General features: G+C 34.7%; 3 protein-coding genes and 1 pseudogene across 3 annotated transcripts in view; all 4 read left to right on the top strand.

The window, feature by feature from the left end:
- LOC126626952 (uncharacterized) overlaps window positions 1-2,827 on the top strand; it is a 107,066-nt pseudogene extending 104,239 nt beyond the window's left edge.
- The window catches only part of LOC126626969 (1-aminocyclopropane-1-carboxylate synthase 1), a 98,322-nt gene that overhangs the window by 55,219 nt on the left and 24,384 nt on the right, over window positions 1-18,719 (top strand). The window lies entirely within an intron of this gene.
- On the top strand, window positions 3,546-4,838 carry LOC126627006 (uncharacterized). Its single transcript, XM_050296425.1, has 3 exons — window positions 3,546-3,683; window positions 3,807-4,077; window positions 4,616-4,838. Exons 1-3 carry the CDS (start codon window positions 3,553-3,555, stop codon window positions 4,724-4,726), a joined length of 513 nt encoding a protein of 170 aa, XP_050152382.1. The 5' UTR covers window positions 3,546-3,552; the 3' UTR covers window positions 4,727-4,838.
- Window positions 4,872-6,259, top strand: LOC126627038 (uncharacterized). Its single transcript, XM_050296462.1, has 3 exons — window positions 4,872-5,460; window positions 5,582-5,717; window positions 5,919-6,259. Exons 1-2 carry the CDS (start codon window positions 5,166-5,168, stop codon window positions 5,704-5,706), a joined length of 420 nt encoding a protein of 139 aa, XP_050152419.1. The 5' UTR covers window positions 4,872-5,165; the 3' UTR covers window positions 5,707-5,717; window positions 5,919-6,259.

The following is an 18,719-nucleotide window of genomic DNA, read 5'->3' as shown; positions in this document are numbered from 1 at the left end:
ACCACCAAACAATGTAAGGCAAAGGTTATGCAACCAATAATAAATTATAATTCAAGGAGGGAACCACAAGAACAGTATCAAGTTTCATGGTATCAAAAAGGGAAACCGTGCCTTCCCCAAGGACTGGGGCGGCATCACCATTAGCCACATTAATCTCGGTGTGGGAAAAGTTTTTTAGTGAGGAAACCTGTCTAGAATCACAAGTCATATGTTCAGTAGCTCCAGAATCAATTATCCATGTATAATTCATAACAGAAGTGGAGACATTAAGTGCCTTACCACCGGTACCTGCCGTGACAATTAGAGATGATGTTTTGCTTGCTACATCAGTTGAATCATCCTTGGTTTTTGCAACAGAAGCTCGAGGTTTGTTGAAGCTAGGGTTAAGTGTCTTATCCCAGTTCTCGGGATACCCAATCAGCTCGAAGCATCGGCTTTTGGAATGTCCCGTCATACCACAATAGGGATAGTTACGCTGAGGACGATCACGATCGGGTTGGTTGGTTCTTAGTTATCCACTTTTATTCTCAGACCCACCTAGGTTGGTGCAGTTGGAGGGGCCGAGGGCCTTGGCTGCCATTGTAGCCGGTTTTGAGCTTTGGCCCTCCATCTTCATAGTTTCCTTATGATCTGCTTCACGACGGACATGTGCATAAACAGCCTGATGTCCAAGTGGTGGCTCTTTACACATTATCTCTTTAGAAGTTGACAATCGAATATAATGTTTCATGATCTCCGGCTTCATTGCCGACAAGAGCCAACTCTTAATTCTCTGATCTTCAGAGAACCAATCATCATATTTAGGATCATCCTTTGCAGAGGCCTTAATGGACCCACAAAAATATCCCATCTTCTTCCTTCCAACAATATGAATTTGAATAAAAGGAGCCCATAAATCATAGTTCTTCTTATCCAAAACCATCCCAATGTTGAAGTTTGAATTATCCGACTAAATCATGATCGAAGCGGTAGTAGAAACGATTTGGTTGTTCACGGCATATATTTTTCACGAAGAATAGGAAACCTGTGTAGCAGCAAAGGTACTTAGGGCAGCAACAACACACGTTGCTCACCGGAATTCAGGGCAGAAGATCGGGACACATCAACAACCTCACATTGCTCGCTGTTCGTCGAAGGCACCACCGTGGTGCTAGGCACGGCACAGTAACAAACCTTGTTAGGGTTCAAAACTTTCTTTCCTTTTTTTACGACCTGGCTCTGGTGCCAAGAAGAGAATGCTTTGAATGTGTTAATTGTATTCTTCTCATTCTGAGGTATATATAATCTTGTACAATCCTTCTACAATAAGGAAAGAATAATTACAATCAATCTACACTCTAAACTAGGAAACCCAATATTATAGGAATCCCATACTTATCGAGGAAATATTATACAAGTCAACAGAAAGAAAGCTCAAGTACAAGCACACTAATTCAATGTCTGTCAACAATTCCTCAGAAGTTCAAAGAAAACATCCGTATGCTCCCATTCATAAGTTGGATAGAATTGAAAAATTGGAACATGATCTACTGTGTTATAGGAAAACAGAAAACTCAAATTTCACTGACCATATGGATTTAAGCTGTACTAAAGATAGTACAAGCACAACTGTTCATGATAAAGTAAGAGATGCCTACTCTTGAGGAGATAAATATGCTTCAAAACTTTCTACAGCTAAGCGTGGACTTTCAAATCCCAAATTGAAAGTACCAACCTATAAGGATGTTGTTAACCAGAAATGCACTCGGTTGACGTCAGATGCAGTTTCTGAAACTCCTACTTGTAACGATACACCAGGACTCCTGCTGCCGATGATGTGATTCTTGATGATGTTGAACAAGATCAACCCATGTTTAACATTAGAAAGGAGTCTCCCACCCCAAACCACTTCCCGGAACATGTATTGATGCAGTTTTTTGAGTTTAATGAGTAATATATCATGAAATAAGTAACATTTTTTCTGAAGATGTAGTAGATGAGGATTTAATTTTGTTTTTGTTATTTCTCTTCAAAATACAGGGGATGTATATTTTTCTGGTGGCTTGCTTGGGCCTGATGGAACAAACAGGTTTTTAGGTAAATGGTGCAAGCAGGGTCTGAACAAGGGATCAGAATCAAGGCAAAACCCAAGTGCAGATTCTGGTAATTTGATTGCTGTAGGAGCTGACGGAAGAGGTGGCAGAATCAAAGTTCTTAGATCACTGAATCATTCAATAGTGGTGGGTTCATGTGCTTGTTTTCATTCTACTTGTTATTTTGATTTTTGGTACTCTTATCAAGTTTCCTTTCTAATTGAGTTGTTTGGTCGTTTTTGCCCATGGACACAAATTTTCACATCTCGAAATATTTGTACCTACTCAAGAAGTGATTCACTCGATGTTGTTAGAAATGTTAAGCATGTAGATATGTTTACTTTTGCAGGATAATAAGGAGAATGCACCGGCGACAAAGCGGTTCAAGTCGGGGTCTAAGGCAAATAGTGTGCAGTCCCAAGGGTGCTTGCAAATAGAACACTTCTTTGGGAGGGTTGGTAGATGATCAAGCATTCAAAGGTGCGTCTACTTACGGGTTTGCAATATTGAGATGTATGATTTTGTTGTGGAGGCTTGGAGTTAGGAGAGAAAGCAAAAATTCATATGTTATGCTCTGTCCATGCGAATTGTGAAGAGTAACAAATGGTTGAAGCAAATGGCATTTTATACTTCCTGTTTATGAAGAGCCATTTTGTTGTATTGTATATAATTTATATGATTGGCTACTATTTTTGTCGCTCAAAATATTATTGGCTACTATTGAAGTTTAGAGGAAAGAAATGTCTTTGTACAAAGTTGAGAGTTTATCAAGTTACATATCATTTTTCACAAGTGAGCGGTTGATTAGTTGAATTTCAATCATTGTTTACTCTCTTCTTATGCTTAGGAGAGGAAAACTCTATATTACTTACAAAGCGTTTGCAAGAATGAAACAAATGTGTTAGATTTTGATATGCCATACGTAAAAAATCAATTATTGGATTAACCCAAGGTTATTTATTGCAGACTCATTTTTCGTTTAAGCTAAGTAAACATGCTATTGATGCAATGACCTATTTGGTTTGAAACAACCAATGAATCTTGTAGCTCAAATGATTGAGAACATTTACCTTTAAAATTTAAAACGAAAGTTTTGAGTTAGATTCTTCATTCTGCATTTCATGGAACCAAAGTGGCTTATACCAATGTTTGTCTTGTTGTACATTAAAAAAAATAGATAATCCAATCGGAAAAAAGATATACCGGAATTTAAACTAATAGAAATTTAAGTAATTTTGAAAGCCATTGGATGAAATCTAAGGGCTAAAATTAAGACAGCCATTTTGCAAAAATCTGAAATAAAGTAAAGAGTGGCGGGCATTTCTGTAGATTTTGAAAAAAAAAAAAATTAAAAATTAAAAACCATCCCGCTTAATTCGCTTAATTTTTAAAAATTCGCTCCATTTTCCTGAGAAAATATGAGAGAGGGATAAACGACGAAACCCCATTGAAAGGTTAGAGAGTATAGAGTCGATAGAGAATGGTGCATTGCGGCGGCGGCGGCGACGGCTTTACCAAAACCATTTGCTCACTCTGCTGCAAAGACTTCGATCCCGTTGTCGAGGACCTCCAAGTCATCTCAATCTGCGGCCATGTCTTCCACGAGCTCTGGTCTCTCTCTCTCTCTCCCTCTCACTCCTCTGTATATATGCAATTTCATTTTTCTGTATCTAATTTCTATGTTCGGTTGGAACCAATTGCTTAAACGCTGCGTTTTGTGTGCAAAAACCCTAGTCTGCAAGAGTCGTTCGGGTACTATGCGACCAAAAAGAGGAACAGTTGCCCGGTTTGCAAACAGAGTTGCAACCTGAACGACGTCGTCCGGGTTTATTTTCAATGGGCGGATCCGAATCTCAGTCAGAGTCAGAATCAGAGGTCGAGTGTCGAATGCGAGGAAGTCTCCGAGGCGCTGCGGCAAGAGGTGAGGAGGTTGGAGGCCGTGGCGCTAGGGCTTGCTTCGGATTTGGAGCTCAAGGAGGAGGAGCTCAAATTGGTCAAAGAAGAGGTATTGTAGTTTATTCGATTCACACTATGCTCGGTTTGGTTCCTGAGAAAATATGGAACCCCCCAAAACAAATTAGGGTTTTTTTATTTGATTTGGATTTACATATTTTGGGTAGTCCTTTTTTTATTTTTTTCTTTTAGTGTTGGGAATTGGAGAAAGGAATTAAGCAAAACAAGTATAACTCGAGTGATGAATTTGGTTGAGGATATGAAGAGTTGTCGAAAAGCCCAAATTGGCTTTTGGGTGGAACCTCAATCTGAATAATAAGAAAGTTTCAAACTTTAGTTTCTGGAATACTTTCTGTTTTAGCAAAACAGACACCTCCGATACGAGCGTAGACCCTTCACTGCAAAAGAAAATCAAGAGAAGGTGGTGAGGTTATGATTGATTTCTTTGCCAAGGAAAGGAAGGGATTTGGAGGAGGGGGGTAATAGAAATATCAAAATGTTGGATTGGATATACAGTGATTTGTTTCGTGCAAGATTATAAGAGCTTGCTTTGCCTTTGTGTGTTTTTTACGTTGCAAGTCTTCTTTCAGCTTTGTCAATCCAAGGTGCAGGCAAGGATAGAAGTTGCATTAAAGAATGAAGCCTTGAAACAGCGTACATCTACGCAACAGCAGCTTCAAATGAAATCTGAGGTAAACTAATAGCTGTCTTATACTTTAAAATAATGCTCATTATTTATAAGAAATAGAAGCTGATGAAGTTTCGGTTAAATTTTTTGTAAGAATTTGATAAATTGACTTTGGAGTGTTTAAGGTTGCGAGAAAGAAAGAAGGCATTGGACAAAGAAAGCTGGAGGTGAATGAGTTATTCAGAATGGTTTAAATTTCAAGTCTAATTCACTCTCTCAACAATTCATCAAAAGATAAAAATAAAATAAAAAACATTCGGATGAATCCCCCATATACCCTAACTAGAACCAGAAGCTTGTAAAATTATCATATAGGAAAATAGAAAACTTCAATTTCACTAACCATATGACTGTAATTTGTACTAAAGATTGCACAAGTATCAGTGCTAATGGTAATGTAAGAGATGCCTATTCTTTAATAGATGACAATGCTTTAAAGTATTTCTACAACCATGCATGTACCTTCAAATCCCGATTTGAAAAAACAAACCTGTGAGGATGTTGCTAAGCATAAGTGTTCTTGGTTAATGTCAGTGGCAGCTGCTGAAACAAAGAAAGAAACTTCAGTCCATGGGCTAAGGAATCTGGCGGAGTCGCTGGGTTTATCAACTGGTACATGTAATGATCCTGCCAAGACTCCAGCTTCTGATAGTGCTGAAGTTGTGATTATTGACGACAATGAACAAGTTCAACCGACGCTGAACATCAAAAGGGAATGTCTTGTTCCACAACCACTTCCCAGACCAGGTATATTATAGATGCATTTTGGGTTTAGTTGGCCAATACATCATGAAATGAGTACATTTACCTGAAGAACATTAGAAGATGAAATTTAACTTTGCTTTGATTTCCTTTTTTAAAAATGCAGGGGATGTGTGTTTTTCTAGTGGCTTGCTCGGCCCTGATGGCACAAACAGGTATTTAGGTAAATGGTGCAAGCGGAGGAATAAGAATGGATCGGCAATAACGCAAGATCCAATACCTATGAGCTGATGGAAGAGGAGGTAAAATCAAAGTTCCAAAATCTCCTAATCAATTATGATAGCGGGTTTATGTGCTGGTGTTCACTCAATTAATTTTTGCCTAAAATGCTTTTTCAGACCAATAGCATCTGTTCTTAATCAGATAACCTATTCTTTTTTGCCAGAGTTAATCAGCTTTCCTTTTACAAGCGCTAAGAATGTAGGTCTGTTTTACTTTTGCAGGATTAAAAGAACTAAATCACTTGAAAACGAAGAGGTGCAAGTACGGATCCAAAGACATAGATTGCAGGACTAAGAGGAGAACTAAATCACTTGGAAAAAGAACAGTTGCAATTTGTTTCTTGAGATGAAAATGTAGTGTCTTTGTACAAAGGTCCTCCAAGTTTGTGCATGTGGTGTATTTTGGGGCAGTTGCTACTTCAATTTTGCAGACAAACATGTCGACGAAGTTTGACGGTGAAATTCTTCCTTTTCTCTTGCTCTCTTTTGTGGTCTTAAGACTAGTTTTAAACATTAATGTAAATTCTATCTCCATGCATTAGTGAGAAATGAAGTTTCCAATACTTGTGATTGCAATTGCATACATGAATTATGGATGACAGAGGCTTGTGGCATCAGCTATTTATGTTTTTTAATTATTTTTTTGAAATTTGGCTATGAGCAATTATGCACGTCATATTTTACCGTAAAAAGTACTTGGCTCCTTACGCTTTCTTTTAGACAAATAAAAATTCGACATATGTTCTTCGAAGGTAAGGAAGATTTTTCTTTGGTTTAGGCAGGGCTGGTTGGGAATGGTTGAGAAGATGCATGAATGTCTTACAACCTTGGATTACTTTTTGTCAGGGAAACTGATACTGACATCGGATAAATTCAACAATTTTAACGTTACTTTCGTTCGGATTGAAAATTTGGAGAACAAATATTGAAATTGTTGCTGGGTCCAGGTGGGGTGAAACAAAGGGCCTAGCCCTACCGTAGTTGAATTGCTCAAAGCAAAACAGCCCGCTCAAAGCAAAACAGCCCGCTGTTTCTGGAGTTTTTACTGCACATCCTAATTGTGGGCGGCTACAACAAAAGCATATAAACGGGGGGGGGGGGGGGGGGGGGGGGTTGTGGTTTCTCTAGTTGTTTGGGAGTATCGAAGACTGGCTTTCTTTGCCGTTAGATTTTTTTTTTTTTATAAAATGATATATTTAGATTAAGGGACGAGAGAAATTAACTAGTTTCAAACTCGTCATCTATGAGATCAAGCTTAAGACTTTTTTCAATTATAAGTTAAAAAGAATATTACTACACTGTAAAATCTTTAGCTTAAAACACAAAAATCAAAACCTAACAGTTAGAAAGTCCAAAGTAGAGGATGCTCTGGAGCATTCTATACTCCAAAGCATCGTAGAGTTCTTGGGTTTGGAATTGTCTCTACACATCTATTTTTACCTCTGGTATACTTTCCTTTTCTTTTCTAACAATTTGATTGAACAAGTCAAAATAAAATTAAGAAGTAAACGTGTGTCCAAATGAGCAAACCACATGGTACTAAAACACAATTAATCTTCTCTTTATTCTAGTTGTTAGGCAATTAAACGAGAATATGAATGAAATTGATGGTTGAAAAACTTTAGAATCAATTTCAGTATTTAACCATTGAATGCAATAAAATATAAATTTAAGGGTGTACTGATAGGAGCATATTTATGCGACTTAGTTAGCTTGTTTCTTGGTATTTATGTTGTTAGTTCGTAGTTATTTTAGTTTTTTAAGCTATTTTCGTGTGTTTGTAGGTCCAAAGGGTTAATGTGGCAAAAAAAAATGCATTTTGGAGCATTTTTGGGCATGAAATGGATAACATATGCTTGGAGCAAAAGGAATGGACGAAATTTGAAGTTTGTTCCTCTCCCTATAAATAACCATTTTAGCACACTCATCTCACCCAACACATCCACTCATTACAACCACCCAACACATTCACCTACCACTACATCCACTTATTTCATCCAACACATCCACTCATTACAACCACCAAACACATTCATCTACCACTACATCCACTCATTTCAACCACCCAATACATTCATCTACCACTACATCCACTCATTTCAACCACCCAATACATTCACCTACCACTACATCCACTCATTACCATCACCCACTACATCCTCTCCTTAGCCTATAAATATATCCATCCAAAGACACATTCAAGGGGATAGTTTAGGGAGAAGGGAGGAAGACACATTCTGCCGCAAGACAGAGTCTTTTCTTCTTAACCATTATACACATTCCCATAACAAAAACACAATTTCATGCACCTTCATTTCCCTTTCCTTGCCGTGACTTCCATCCAACCTAAACACATTCAACCATTCCTCCATACAAACAAACCTTCAAACACTCACCAACACCTTGTGCCGTAGCAAAGGAAGGGAAGGAAAGTGCTTGGACGTGCTTGCTGTCCAACTTGGATCGTTGGAGCGTTTAGGTGTTTTCTTTCTTTTGTTTCTAATGTTTAAATTCATTTCCTTTCGTTTTGTTGTAAATATGAGTGGCTAAACCCCTCTTGGCTAGGGGTGATTTCAAAGCCATGATTATGTGTGCAATATAATTTGATAAATTCCAGTTATGAATTCTTGAATCGTGAATGCAATTGGCTTAACTATTTGATTGATAACTTATTTGTATTTGTTAATTAAGGGTCGACACTTAATTGGCATGCATAAATTCGTTGCTAGAATATAAGGAAGTTTCACATAATCGTTACAAACTTATATTCACATGTAGTGAAGGTCGCTAATAAATGATCGCATTAAATTCAATTCCTAGCATGAGTGACATGATGTCATAGTTGCAAGTGCTTTGTCAATGCCTATGATTTTCATTAAACATAATGATCTTTGATTGTATCTCTATTGTGATGTCATGTAGGGAACTTTAGAAGAATGTTTTGGGTTGTCAAATGATGTCATCCAATCCAATAAAATAAGGAAAATCTGAGAGTTAACTAGTGATGTCACGGTTAATTTGGAGCATTGTCATTCATAATTCAATGAAGTAGTAACTGGAAATCGAGTTATTTGCATACATGTCATGTGTGGAGAAAAAGCCTCTAGCTATCTCATCCATCATCTTATTTCTCAAATTTGTTTTACAATCTGTCTAGTTTTTCATACTTGTTTGTTTGTTTCAACTTCATCCAAAACTCAATCCCCTTTTACTTTAGTGTGTCTAATTAGTTAGAATCTGTTTTAATTTGTGTTTTTAAATATTTTGATTCAAGTAAAAGTCAATTTTCGTCCAAAGTCATTCATAGTGTCTAGTTTAAGTTTATTTAGTTGTTCTAAGCTGGTTTGAGTATTTTATGTTTGCTTTGAGTCTTGTGAGTCTTGTGAGTCTTGTTAAGTATTTTTAAGTTTAGTTTTATGTTTTTGAGTCAGTTTAGAGGTTATTAGCAAGCCCTCCTAATCCCCGGTCCATAACGATCCCTACTTATACTTATACTACAGTTGTCAGAAGAGGGTTAAATTTGTGTGTTAAGATAATTTTCGCATCATGTACCCTAAAGGCTCAGGATAAAAAATTTGGGACATTGGACTCGAACCAACCAATGAAATGATCATTCTAACAATTTTGAGAATTCTTCGAGGCACATTAAAAATGCACATTTAAGTTTAACATCAGAACAAGAATTAAATTAAAAATTGAACGGCTTTCATTCACATGTGCACTTTGATGTTCAAGAACGGATAGAGAATCCTTATAGAAATTTTTTCTACACGTTTGTAGTAGGATTTATGACTTATTTAAGTGTGCTTTGAATTCTCTTTCATGCATTTCATGGAATGGAGGGTCTGAGATTCATGAGGTGTGGAAAGTTGTGGAATTTATTGTAGTCATGCATAAAGTGAATACAGAAAATTCTGTCGAGTTTTCGATAGAATTAACTTGTTATATACATCATGCATAAAATGTCTTTGTTACTTTCTTTGTATAAGGATTTGTTTGAAAGTACTTTTAAAATGATGAAAGTGCTTTTCGTAAAATTGATTTTGGGTTTCAAATGTACGTTAAGTGCTTTTTTGGAAGAAGCACTAAATCTTCCAGGAAGCACATAAAGTGATTTTTCAAGATCCACTTGGATTTTTACTAAGGATTGATTCAAAAATATTTTAACTAAAAATGTCTTCAGTCATTTTAAAGCACTTTCAAACGAGTCATAAGTCAACATGTCCCTATCCCGATGTCCACTAGACATTGAGGATACCCATCCCTATTTTTTAGAGGAATGAAATTTTCATTCCCACTCCTATGTTGGAATTTTGAACCAAACAATGGAATGCATATTCTTAAAATATAGCTCCATTCCATTAATCATGCCAACTAAGCGTCACAATATGTTAATTACTTGTTTGTATATGAATCACAATGACTTTTTTTTAAATATATTTATTAAATGCATTACAAATTGTGTATTTCCTTAACATATCTTTTATTTTTCACAACTAAGATTCTACAATTTGATCATGTTTCTGAAGTTTAGGAACTGTTGATGCTTTTGGTATTAGGGAGTGCTAGCAGCCTTCTCAAATTCATAGTAGAGATTTACAATCAAATCCATATAACAGAAATTAACTGAATTAAGGCAATGTGGAAGGCAATTTTGAGTTTTATACTGTAAAATGATGACTTTTGAATCTCAGGAAGGCAAAATGGAATAAAAATCGAGTTTCAGAAGGCAAAGTGAAGCGAATTTTAAGTTTCAGAGAGTAAAGTAGCAAACTTTTAGTTACAGGGGCAAAATGAGACTAAAACTGAGTTTCATGAGACTTAGCTATAAATAACCTCAACATTATCACTCATCCTCATGCTTCATGTATTCCATTAGCACGTAACACTAAAAATATATATTTTTTTTGCTGACAAACAAAATTTTTAATTGTACTAACAAAGAAATAAAACTAGGAAATTTTTAATACATAGTTCTAAGTATTAATAGAGTATACATGACATCAGAAGAAGTAAAAAAGTTGTTAACATTTCTCTTGGTATTAGTTTTAGCTATGGAATTGACTTTTTTATTTTTTATTTTTTTAATAACAATGGCCAATTGATAAGACCTCTTCTTCCTCCAGTCAATGGTTAAGCTTCCTTCGCAAGAAACTTTAAAATTCCCTCTCAAATGCACGTGTCAAGAATGTAAGCTTAAAGACTTTTGAATTAAGAATAATTTGTAATATTGATAGCAACAAAACAACAATAAAAGGTAATGGAAGACAGCCAGACATGCGGGTCCAATTGAACACCCACATTAAGATTGCAAATCCTTTCCTAGGCAGACCAATATTTAAGCCAAGTCCAAAAGCCACCGTAAGAAATTATACTTGTCTCTTTGACTATTTAGGGTTTCCAAAAACCCTAGATACATCTTTCTTTTAGGTTTACAGAAACATGAACAAAAAGAAAAACAATTCGAATTGTTTGGTAATCTGTTTACAAATCTAGATTATGTTCTTAAATATATAGTCAAGTAAATCTATCCTAAAAAGAAAACCAAGTGATCTCCTATGATTACAGAATCCTTAAAAAAAATCTTTTGCTGCATTTTAAGAATTGACACGAATTCTCTAAATTCCCAACTAGCTAGTAATTAATCTACCTTTACACTCAAAGTCATGTTGTTAATTCTCACTTCCTAAATATCATTTGTATAAAAATAGGTTGAATAATACGTTTGAAGATAAAACTATATTGATAACTAGTCTCTCTAACATGTATTGTAACAAACTCGCGCGCGAGACATTTTATCATAAGTGCTTCGTGCAATGTATATTTTCCGTATGTATGCTTCCAAAAGTCTATCAAACCGCATTTGATGGATTTTTGATAAAATAGTTACGAGCAAATCAAGCTTATAGTAATAAGTTGCATAAAGAAGGTTGGCATACCTAATTAAAATGGTACAGAGTAATCTAATAAAATATTTTTCATCTAACTTCTCTCTTTACGTATGATAATTATCTGCAGAGATCGATATACATTCTTGATCTATCCAATTTAAAATCGATAAAACAATAATGTTCATATGAATCATATATTGGTTCTGGTTCAAATATACTTGTATGAATGTGAGTCTGCACTAGCATAGATTCTGCAGAGAGGTCAAGAGACCGATAGAACTAATAAGTCTCACTTTGGTTTTTGTGATGATTATATCAGGTTTTTGTTGCAAAAATTAGATAACCAAAATTAAACTCATTAATGTTGGAAATTATATATTATAATTAATATTTTTATTTTTTATTTTTATATGAATGAAAAATAAAAGTCATGTGTCATAGTTGAATTCAAATTCAGAGTTGTGTCTATTTGTTGGAACTTTAGGCAACAATCATAATGTTTTAAAAAGGGTGCCTTGAGTTCTATATAAACTCAAGCATCCCACCTGTCTAATAGATTTAAAAAATAGAGAAGAGTTTTCTCTAATGTCTTTGTCAAACTTTGAGTCGTGTCTTGAGAGTACGAAATATATGAAGTTAGCCAGAGTTCGAAGATTGAAGTGCTTTGACTTCGGATTATAGATTGTTGAATCCTGGGAGACGGATGCCTACCGAACTACAAGCACAAGAGTAGGGGCGAAATTCTGTCTTTAAGACATTGCATTTATGCAAGCCTCAATCTCCAAGTTTGTCAGTTTTTTTTTTAACTTTCTCTCTAGTTGTTTATATTAATCTCATATATAATTGATGTTGTGAATTTCTTTGTGATTATTTTGATTGGAATTATATTGTTATTTTTCATATTTTCTAATATTGCTCCAACAATCTCGAATTTTAGTGCTCGCAAATATGTGAATCGGATGATTGTATAACATATAAGCACAAATATCATCCCACAGAGATCGAATTGAATCTAAAAGTCTTACTAATTAAATTGAAACAAATTATAGTTAAGAAGCTTTAACAAAAAAATAAAGACATATGATTTGAATTAAACTGAAATGAAATACAACTTAAAAAAATGCATAAAATAATAAAATAAAAATATAAGAAAGGAAAACCTAGGACATCCGAATTCACCGTAACCAATTCTACTTAATTCCCTTAATATGTTATGCTCAAGTAGATCCCCAATATTGATGATCGATTTTTTTGTAAATTATTCGACGGCCATGGAATCTGGTTACATAAAAAAAATATCCTTACACATGTTAACCCTCTATGGCATCTAGATGAATTTAAACAAGTAAGAACCCATTAAGCTCTATGGAAATCGTTGGAAAATCACACAAACCCTAATTGTATGGCATCTACAAATAAGTGTTTATGGTATCAATTGCAAGAAGCTAAACTCAAGTTAAGTATGGCATCTACTTTAACTTGCATCAAATCAAGCTAATTTAAACCTAGATGGTGATCAAGCATCTAAATAAAAATCAAGCGCATTACGAATAGTGAAAGATACTCAATAAAGATGAAAAACTTGATAATAACAATGCCACAAGGCAATTAAGTATTCATAATTAGGCTACATCGTAGCCCTAGAAAAGAAAAGAAACTAGAAAAGTTCTTATCTCTTCCCTTCCTTGCCGCAACCCCCTATCTAAAATATGATTTTTGGTTCTGTTTTTTATGGCTCTCTAACTTAATGAGGAGAAGTAACCTCCTTATATAAAACCCACGGCAATAAGGTGTTCAAGAAAGAAAAATAACAATTTAAACCCCACTAAAATCCTATCACTAATGGACTTTAAGTCCTTATTAAAGAAAAGGAAAAATAAGCGGAAATAATAAAAATAGAAATTAATTTCTCTTCTGAAGTCTATTGAATAGCATTCCCATGTCTATTTGATTCCAAAACCGCTCGGTTCCATCTTCTTGTTGTAATGCACATGTCTTCACACATCTAGTTAGCCTCGTGCTCCACTAGAATTACTCTATATACCCAAAAAGCTCATTTTTCACTTCATTTCTGTAGAACTTCAGTATTGAATGCCTATAAATTAAAACAATATAAATTAGTAGATTTAACTCATTCATATATACAAAATCCAAAGGAAGTATATGATAAAAATATATGAAAATATGCACACACATCAGTTCGCGTGCTGTTGTCAGTTGGATTTTATTTGTTTTTTGACTATCTGTATATGTTTTGCATGTTAAGGTACAGGAGGGAGGGAGCTGGAGGGGAAGAAACCACGTAAGGCATCAAATTAAACAACGTTATTGTTGGAGAGGACACTGCATGTGCATGAGAGCACCGGGGAATTGGACTTACTGTTTGTACACAAAGTCACGCATAAAGCAGTTGGCAATGCATAGGACAATGGCAAGAGCAATTAATGTACTCAAATAAGAAAAAAGAAAAGGAAAAAAGAGACTGAGATTTTCATAACATTGATGAGCAGGTAGACATGCAGCTGATAGGGATAGTTGCCCATCGGTGGATCCATGCGTGGGCGGCAACTAACATGCTCCTGCTTCATACATGCTGGGACGTTTCCCCTTGCCGGTCAAGCTAAAGATATACATTTTTTTATTGAATGAATCTAGATGTACATTATGTGTGTGTTTTTTTCGGAGTAAGGACAACACTTAGTAGAGACTTTACGAGACTTGGGATTGCCAAACAATAACGTGATATATAAAAGATTTTGGGTTCCCCACTCGTTTTTTGATTGATTTCATGTTAGAATTCGCTTAATTATACTATCATATTGTATCAAAACATACAATAATACAATGTCAGAACAAACAATACATGTATTTTCGTATCACTTAATATAGATGTTGTGTACACTTTCTCTACTTTGTGACAATATAGATGTTGTGTACACTTTCTCTACTTTGTGACTCAGCACGAAGTAATCAAAAGGGTTACCCACGTATTCCCTTGAAGAACAAGTCTAGACTCCACCAGGAAATTGAGAGAAATCCCAAAAGGTTTTATTTGATTACATTGAAACAGCCAAAGACTTTAAATAAACTGATTACAACTCTTAAATAACTCAAGTGACTCAAGTAATTAAAATGACATTAAACAAACGGCAACTCAAAGGTTTGATTTTAATTATTGAAATTAAAACGCAATTTTGAAAGTCTAACGACTTCAGATGACCTTAGACACAACGGGCTCTTGATATTCCATAAGTCTTGTTATGCTCATGATTAATTAAAAAAACAATATATAAATTACCCGCCCAATTCTGACACCAAAATATTTCTCACTGCCTATTCTATCTCCATATTGATTGAATCCAATATTTCTCAACTTTAATTCTTGTTTTCCAGAATTTGAAACATTTTATTTTCTTTTTACTTCTTCGGAATTGACCCATATTTTGTCCTATACATCAAACTCCTCCACCTGAAAGGAACTCAACCTCGAGTTCTCCTTGAAATGATCTTGATAGCTAGTAGACAACTCTTTTGTTAAGCAAATAAATTCCACTTAGGTAGAATAATCATGAAATTAATTTCGTAAAAAAGATTAAAATATGACAATCAATAATCAAAATATGTTTCTTTCCCCAATTTTCTTGTTTGCCCAACAATGAAATTTAACTCCAATTTATTAGATTGTTGATTCTCCAAAGTCAAAACAATTTTGGAATCATTCATACCTTAGATTTCTTGAGTCTCCACTTGTGAATTGTCATGTCTCAGAAGATCTTCTTTAACAAGATTCTCAACAAGCAAAATTACTTGTTCTTTTTCTTCCAAATTGACCTCCACCTTTTCTTGGCGTAATGAAATATCAATCTCCACCACTTTAGCTTGTTTTCTATTGATTGCTTGACCCATCCTTTCCAAATACAATTTGTAGAAATTGGAAAAGAATTGCTTAACAATTAGTCGTTTCAACCAACGCTAAGTTTTGATAGGATTTTTTTCCTTCTTGTCACCTAGACTCTTGCCTTTGATCCCACCATAAATGCACATCACCATCTAAACAAGAAGCAATCATCTTCACCATTTCATTTTCCCAAATTATTGTATTTTGAAAAGTTTCTCTATATCCTCAACCCACAAGAGAAACTCTTCAATGCAATCACTTCCCAGGAAAATAGAAATATCATCAATATCAACTAGATGAGGTTGGCTCAGGGCAATTCCCTATACACACATTGCATCTATTGCCAAAACCTCGGGATCAACGCCGCTTCTCCCACAATCGATTATCATTAGAACAGGGCAAATCCATGCTCCAATACCGATTGACACAACTCAAAACAATCAAAGGGTTACCAACGTAATCCTTGAAGGACAAGTATGGAATCCACCATAGAATTGAGAGAAATCCCAAAGTGTTGTATTTGATTAATTCTTGAAATGATTACCTTGAAACAGCTAAAGACTTTAAATAAACTGATTACAACTCCTACAACAACTCAAATGACTCAACTAATTAAAACGAAATTAATCCGACGATAACTGAAATGTCTGATTTTTATTATGGAAATTAAAATGTTGTTTTGGAAGTTTAAACAACTTCAGATGGCCTTAAAAACGACAGGCTCATGGTATAGCACGAGTCTTGTTATTTTCAAAAACAACATATTACATGCCTAATTTTGACACCAAAATATTTATCACTACCTATTATGTCTCTATATCGATTCAATCTAATATTTCTCAAATTTAATTCTTGTTTTACAGAATTTGAAATATTTTATTTTCTTTATACTTCTTCATTGGAATTGATCCACATCTATCCTACATCACTTTGTGTGTAGAATTATTGTACGTTTTATGCATGGTGTGATGAGTTTTTGATACTTTACATGTCTGTAGTCTACAAAAAGAATGTAGTCCAACTTCTTTAAAGACATGTACAGTTGATAAACTTCTGAATGCTGGATTTTTCTTCACATCCCTCACACAGTCCCTCATGTGAGGAAAGTTTATAAGCCTAATATGTGGACAACACAAATTGAGTGACTCAGAGCATTCACGCATAGGACAAATTCTCTAGTACCATGAAAAAATTGAGGTCTCTCCCCCCCCCCCAAACCAAAAAATCAGTAATATGATGAGGAGCTCAAGTTCTTATAAAAACATGCAATATTACTTTGATAAACTTCTGATGTTGGATATTTCTTCACATCTTCGTGCGCATATGTCCTTCTACATCTATGTATCTAAGAAATGTAATGTATATGTTACCTGCATAGTGTAGAAGATAATGTAATGTGTAGTCCACACATGCACAGACAATGTAGGAAGTGCTGAAACCCGATTATTCAAACTCCGACCAAATAAAAAAAGGAACGTGCATGAAGAACATTGTGAAACCCGTTTATTCAAACTTCGGCCATGAGATCCATGCAGGCATGTGTCAATTATTTATCATGTGGAACACAACGAGTACATACCTGAGAAATATGAAGAATTACTCATGATGATTAATATGATCTAGTAACCAAAATCAATTCCCAAACGAAATCTGCAAGAATATATAGTTAATTATGTGCTTCCAATTGTGGTCCAACATGCTGAAGAACATATTATTAAGGGCGATGAGGAAGAAAATCTATTAACAAAAAAATTTATTACAACGTGTTGAAATAGTTGTTCAGTGTCGACTGGTCCATCCAAGTTACTTGAACCACTTCGTTAGATTAAATTCTAATTATAGTGCTCTGATTTTTTTTTTTTTTTGTCAATAAATTATATTGCTTTGATTGAAGTAATCAAAATATTGCATGGTTAAGGTTAACAACACGAAATGTAATGTGAAGTAATCAAAACGTTGTAGCTTGTCATCAAGGTTAAGAACACGAAATTCAAATCACAATGGAAAATTGTGTACGTATAATCTTTTGATATTAAGAAATAAAAATTTCAGCATATAGCATGGTCTGAAGAAAAATGTTTGAAAAAATATATATATAGTTGTTAGAGAGGGGGAATCAGTGGGGATGGAACCCGAACTAGAGTTCATTGGCAGGATTGTTTTTCATCATTGCGGTAAAACGTCATTTGCAAGGTGAAACCTGTCTTAGGTTGTAGTGAGTTTCAGCCAATTCATAGCTTTGCATAATGAGAGCACATTATTCACGTATTGAATCCAATGTCCAGAAGGTTCATATGGTTTTGTTCCTCAGCAAGTATTCCATTCTTCTTCCTTCTTTATTTTGCACACTGAGGGGCGCGCGGAACATGTCTTAAAATGGGGCGAGTTAATTCAGAACTTTACAAATAAGATCACGTTATCCACGTATCGAGTCCAACAATCATAAGATTCATGTGGCTTTGTTCCTCAACATGTATTCCATTTTTCTTCCTTACTATTTTATTTTGTACGCTAATTAAGGGACCGAACATGTCTTAAACTGCGACGAGTTTCAGCCTAGTGCTAACTTTTGGACTAACAAAAATTTAGTGGTAGTTTTGTATGAAGTCCAGCCTACTAAGCCGAAATTAGCTTAATCCTAGCAAAATTAATACCCTCTTCACCCCACTGTTCACAGAACAAAGTCAGTCAATCAATTATGTATAATAGACCGAAAAGATCGTAGTCTGTCTATGTCTACCCTTAGGCATGACAATTCCTGACACGACCCGATAATCCGACACAACACGACACGAAATTAACAAGTGTTCGGGTCGACACGATAATGAATCGGGTGTTATCGGGTAACCTGATAAGCACCTGTTAAGATAACGGGTTGGTTCGGGTATACACGTGGGTAACACGATACACGATAAGCAGAATATTAATTTCATAATTTTATAACCCTAAAAAATACTATAATAATTATATATATTAATTTAACAATTTTATACCCCTAAAAAGTTTAAAACTATAATAATTATATATATATATATATATATATTAAATTAACTATAATAATTATATATACTATAATAATTATACCCCCAAAATATTAACTAAAATAATTATACCCCCAAAATATTAACTATAATAATTATACATACAAAATAAATAGATTTAAATCTACATAATATAAATATATATACACACACACACCATTGAACTTGATGGGATACACAAAACTAATTCCAA

Source organism: Malus sylvestris, chromosome 1 (assembly GCF_916048215.2).
Source record: "Malus sylvestris chromosome 1, drMalSylv7.2, whole genome shotgun sequence".
NCBI classification, from domain to species: domain Eukaryota; kingdom Viridiplantae; phylum Streptophyta; class Magnoliopsida; order Rosales; family Rosaceae; genus Malus; species Malus sylvestris.
The sequence above is the reverse complement of the archived record's forward strand: the minus strand, read 5'-3'. Positions and strand labels throughout refer to the sequence as shown.